Source organism: Lipophrys pholis (assembly GCF_963383615.2).
Source record: "Lipophrys pholis genome assembly, chromosome: 2".
Classification (NCBI taxonomy): Eukaryota; Metazoa; Chordata; class Actinopteri; order Blenniiformes; family Blenniidae; genus Lipophrys; species Lipophrys pholis.
Genome location: NC_137636.1, coordinates 19,475,677 through 19,481,676, shown reverse-complemented (window position 1 = coordinate 19,481,676; position 6,000 = coordinate 19,475,677). Strand labels below are relative to the sequence as shown.

Sequence of the window (6,000 nt, the reverse complement as noted above, 5' to 3'; positions counted from 1 at the left end):
TTTTAACATTAACCAACTCGTGAATGAAAAGTGATGTGGACATTTTTAAATCTCACGTAGTAATTTCAAACCTTTTCGAGATGCAGCGCTGCTTTTTCAAGTCATAAGAAGCTCCTCCATTAGCATATGCTGCTCTTTTTTTCTTATTTTTTTTTAATATTCTACGATTTATTGCTATAACCTGCAACACATAAGCATCCTTTCCACACCGACCACTGACACTGTTTAACATTTTTGTCTCTCAAACAGTATGATTGTTTATTTATGTAGTGTAAACTAATAAAAGCATTATTAGAATAAGAAAAAGGTACTTCTTGCCCTCGGGGGGGTGCGTTCCTCTGCGCAGCTGATTCACACTTTTCTTCACAGATAATTCATTTTCCCTTTATCCCTCTCTTCCCTCACCACACACACACTCTTCTCCCGCTCCACACGCCCCTCCCTCGTGGAGCTGTCACCTTTCTGCACCCGCTCAGTCCCTATTAAGGCCGACAGCCCATCTGCCGCCTGCCCCGCTAACAGCTCCCGTCGCTAACGCTAACGTGCACACACATCCACATACACCCAGACACACACAGGGCGACTTCCAAACCCCACCTGCCCCGACGCACACGCAAACCTATGCGCAGAAACACACACACACAGACACACACACGCACACACGCACTTGTAAATGTTGTGAATATGTTAATCTCATCAGTATTAGTGATTAGCTAACAATCAATTTGCTGTCTCCAGGACGCGTAGACTATAATAGGCCTCTGCTAGTTATAAATGCATTGAAATCAGATGTTTTTAGCCTTTTTTAGTTTTTGTCTTGTATTAAAGGATCGTAAATGAAACGAATGAAACGAATGAAATGAAGAAGTCAGAAAAATGTAAACAGTTGGAACCGAATTAAACAAATTGGCTGTGGTGAGTATTTTTTAGATGTTTTACTGGAGGAGACGAAGCGTGTTGGAAGATTTTTGCCATAACCCAACAAACATGTTTGCGTCATGGTCGGTGTTTTCGATTAACTGCCTGTTCATGTAACTACAGTATATTTATGCACATTGCTGCAATCATATTGAATGTGTGACTGTAAGACACCACACTGCCCTGACTAGAGGGGTAATTAGGTAGGGCAGTTGCAACCCTTTGTGTGTATCTGTGTGTGCTGTGGCATTTGCTCCCTTCAGGGATAGGTGCGTTTTGCATTAGCAAGAATGGCAACTGTCTCATCAATCACTGCATCACCATGTCTCACACGCACACACACACACACACACACACGCTCGCTCGCACGCACGCACACACGCACACACACACACACACACACACACACACACACACACACACACACACACACACACACACACACACACACACACACACACACACCACACACACACACACACACAAACTGTGTCATGGTCATTCTGTTCACAGATGGGCCAGCAACACATGAGCGAGTCGGTGAGCATCAGAAAGACACCCATGATCTCACTACTTTTACACACACACAGACACGACAATGAGCGTCTGTGTGTGTGTGTGTGTGTGTGTGTGTGTGTGTGTGTGTGTGTGTGTGTGTGTGTGTGTGTGTGTGTGTGTGTGTGTGTGTGTGTGTGTGTGTGTGTGTGTGTGTGTGTGTGTGTGTGTGTGTGTGTGTGTGTGTGTGTGTGTGTGTGTGTGTGTGTGTGTGTGTGTGTGTGTGTGCACTGGTGTTGTTTACATGTACTGACAGGAGCTTGAAAAAGGCTACCTAGAGTCACATAAGTTAATAGTCTTCTGTTTTAATCTCTCCTTTTATTTTATATGCATGAATAAATATATATTTTAGTAGATTTTTTTTATGGCCGTTTTCTCACAGAGTTTTGAATGGTTGAAACGAAACATTCATCATACCAATCTCTTTCACCTGTCCAATTTGTATTTTACACATATTTAGTACTGTAATAATACTTGGTGTGCATTGCGCTCCTCAAAATTTTCAGCCATTAAATATTATACCAGAGGCTGCTTGTAATGCCTGATTTAAATGATTATCTGCTGATTTTTAAGATGCCTTTTAGCCTCATTTTAATCCCTGGAATGAATTAAGATCTCCAAAAACATGAGCTCCCCGAAGTTATTAAATAATGAAACACAATCACCCTTTGTAATTCATAACAGTTTTGCCCAAGCGGATATATTTCACTATTCAGGAAAAGCAATTGTTGTAGTAATTTATCCCTGAACTTTTTAAACTGTACTTCTTCAAAGTGCGGGTTTATTGGAATTTCGATGTAAAGGTAAAAAAAAAAAAAAAAAACAGCATGTATTACCAGCTATGACTTCACTTTGTAATGTTAGGTGATGAGGGAATGTCCCATTCACTTGACAGTGCGTATGCACTGACTTGAAAGAACTGAAGGGAAAGGAGATTCACACTAACTATACCGTGTGCACATGGTACTGGATGCGCCTTAGTCCGGTGTGACACCAGGACACTCCCCAATAAAAAGCAGCAGTATTAAGTGTTGCCTGTCTATATAGCATTGTGACACCGCAACCAAAGCCAATAAGTGTCTGAGGCAGCAGCAGCAGCAGAAAGATATTGATTCCTCCTATTCACCAGAGTGGAACTAAAACCTACATATTACACACCCTGGCCCTCGAGCTCTCACTGAGCCAGCCCAGCCTCGTGGATGGAGGCAAGGATGACTGTCAGAGAAGTCATTGGTCCGTCTCCCTGTCTGTCTTCTTCGTGCTCGCTTATACAAGAACCCACAGCGGGACATCAACCCACAGATATGTGTGATGGTTGTTTGTAGGTCAAACAAACAGGTCTACCAGTTCATTCCAACCTTCTGTTGTTCAGTGCTGTGGAGCAAATAACACCCAAAACGCCACCATACAAAGGTGAATAAAACAAATAAAACCAGTCCTTCATTAAAAGCTACGTAGGCTTGCGGTGTCACAGGATTTGTACTCTGCTACATAAAAGATTTTTGTCAGATTGCTAAATTGCATCACTAACCAATGCAAACTAATTCCTCTTTATGGAGTCCTGTCCGTTACCGTCATTTCTCTTTATTTTTGAAAGAAACAATGCATCTATTTCGCGCCCTCATGAGGTTTCCAGTATTTGCCACCAGCGCCGCTCTATTCTTCTTACTAGTTTTGTTTGAAGGCCCAGTCAGTTTCATTACCCAGGCCTGCCCTCCCCTCTCTCCGTGACCTTAGCTGGCCTTGTATTTTTTTAGTCACTTCATGTTATTTAACTAATTTATTTTCTTTTGCTGTGGTTGATTTTGATGCTGTTGCCCGCAGTGACCTTATCCATCCGGCGACAGCTCTTCCCCTGACAATGGCGCTCTTTTTGATTGACAGATAGCGGTCCCTCCTCTGGTGCATTTACTTTTATGTTCCCCCCGCTCTCAATGCCTTTTCTGAGACTAACACTGGTGAAGCCCGTGTGACGTGTAACACAGCCAGAATGTGCTTCAGGTAGGAGTCTGACGCACTGATGCGTGTGTGCACCGACAGATGTATTTGAGAAGAATATTTTTTACACAGTCCACCACTTAAGTGTCCAGTACCTGGTAGAAATGACAGCACGTCTTGCGTGTGTCTGTCTGTGTGTCTGTCTGTGTGTCTGTCGGTGGTGAAGGCAGCGCTCTCGGCGAGTTGGTCTGTTTTTTGTGTGTATTTGAACGTGCAGCCCTGTCTGTCAAAACTGTTCTCCGCATAGCCACTCTTGTATTATAACATTTGCTCAACTGCCCCATTGTCTTTATTACTGACTTAGAGGCAAGCGTGTGTGTGTGTGTGTGTGTGTGTGTGTGTGTGTGTGTGTGTGTGTGTGTGTGTGTGTGTGTGTGTGTGTGTGTGTGCGTGTGTGCGTGTGTGCGTGTGCGCGTGTGTGTGTGCGTGTTTCATTAACATTGACGACGTCACTTCATTAAAATCCTTCATCAAAACAGACTTTCTGTTTTTCTCTTGTTAACTTCAACATGCATGAATTCAATTGAAATATGTTGTTAGTTTACTGGTAGGTTTTATTCTTCATTTCTAATGAGAAATAAAGATGCTAAGAAAATACAAAGGAATGATGCTGGGTTAAACCTTTTTTTCTGGATTTAGTTTATGGTCAACATTTTGACTTTTTCTAGTTCATTTAGTTTTCATGACCAATTTACATCAGCTTCTCCTTGTTTGTATATATTAGAATTGTGTTTTAACTTGAGCGATTGTGATGAAAGATGCCAATTGATCAGACTGCCCTTTCTTTTTCTGGCTTCACCCCGGCCTGCAGAATGAACTTATCGAAGGGGCCTTTGGTGAACAGCAGCAGTGAAGATAACTCCAAGTCGTCTTATGGTAAATGCGGCGCTGGCGCCTGGAGAATGCACCAGAGCTACGATCCGCTGGAGGCCAACCACATGAGAGACGCACATGCCCTCTACAACCCCAGGTGAGACTAAATTAATACAAGTTTTACTGCAAAAACACAAAAGTAGCCAGAGGAAAAAAAAAAATACCTAAAGGAAAGAGACTGTTAGTAATTTGAATTTGTTGCATCTTATTTTATACAAAACATTTTACCTTTAAAAATGTAAGATGGAAGAAAAGTAAATCGTAGCATTTTGAGACAAGGTCCCCTCAGGCAGTGTCGTGGACAAACGGTCCCGATAGGCATGTGTTTCTTTTTTTCTTGTGCGTTTATTATGCTACTTTTTCTTCTTTTATTTAAATGCAGTTTAAATACAGTGTTACATTTTATAGCCGTTTTTTTATGATACCCTCTCAGTTATATCCAGTCGTCCTTAATAATCACCAGTGAGAAGAGGTTTGCCATCTTTAGCTTCCTCTGTCTGTTTCACACTCGACAAACATTTTATATTCTACTCTAAACGCATTAAAAAGACAAATATTATAATAATATGGTCTATTTAAAACCTTTAATTTAGGTTTTTCAGGAGTGTGTGTCTTTTTATACTTTTACACTTTTGTATGTACACACACACACACACACACACACACACTGGTTTTATTCAGGCATTTTTAGTGCATGAACTGTAAATATATTGTTTGTTTTATGTTAAAACAATATGTGGAAAGCTTTATTATTGCACAGCCTATTAGACTATTGATTAGTGCATTGTTAGCCTTTAGTTTAGTGTGTGTGTGTGTGTGTGTGTGTGTGTGTGTGTGTGTGTGTGTGTGTGTGTGTGTGTGTGTGTGTGTGTGTGTGTGTGTGTGTGTGTGTGTGTGTGTGTGTACGCGCGCACACACACATTTCTCAGCACATTGTAGACTGGAAAGTCTTAGTCCAATAGGATTTCAGGGTTAGTCTGGGTCAAGCCAATTAGAGGCCTGGCAAGCCATTCTCACGCAGACTCTCAGCCAATCACCAAGAGAAGAGTTACTAGCTGTGTGCGCGTGTGTGTGTGTGTGTGTGTGTGTGTGTGTGTGTGTGTGTGTGTGTGTGTGTGTGTGTGTGTGTGTGTGTGTGTGTGTGTGTGTGTGTGTGTGTGTGTGTGTGTGTGTGTGTGTGTGTGCGCGCTTGCGTGTATGTTGGCAGACAGTGAAGTCTGGTGATGAGAGGTGTAGAGGTTTGCCAGGGGCAAGGGAGTCACGCCATGGCTTGGAGTCACACACCACATTCGCACACGCAGTTACAGACACACACTAGTCTCCCTAGTGGGGAGAGCGTTATTTCCGCTGCATTGGTTCAAGTATTTGGACCAAGTTGAAACAAACTGCAATTGATATTGTTATTGTGAATTCAACTGCCAAAACTGCGGCAAGCCTCGGACATGACACACCAGTATTTCCCAGTGGGAAGATAATAACAACAATTACAATATCTGCTTGAGTTCCAAACTTTCTCTCAGGGCTACAACTGAACTAAAGCAGCAAATTAATTTGTTTTGTCGTTAATCATTACAGAAGGTTTGCCTCAGTTCGTATTTCTCATGAAGGCTGCGGTACGGTATTTTTTATCCAATACAGCTCTAATTGTGTTTTTTT

The 6,000-nt window shown here is 42.1% G+C and overlaps 1 protein-coding gene across 2 annotated transcripts in view; it reads left to right on the top strand.

Annotated features, from left to right (window-relative positions):
- The window catches only part of esrrga (estrogen-related receptor gamma a), a gene marked incomplete at both ends in the record, with an annotated part of 68,840 nt that overhangs the window by 6,441 nt on the left and 56,399 nt on the right, over positions 1 to 6,000 (top strand). The window contains one exon of one of the 2 annotated variants that reach the window (XM_080458747.1): positions 4,350 to 4,441. The exons of the other annotated variant lie outside the window; for it this stretch is intronic. Within the exon in view, the coding sequence (XP_080314873.1) occupies positions 4,374 to 4,441 (68 nt within the window). Of the gene's footprint in view, positions 1 to 4,349; positions 4,442 to 6,000 lie in introns of those variants that run through there. 2 annotated transcript variants of the gene reach the window in all.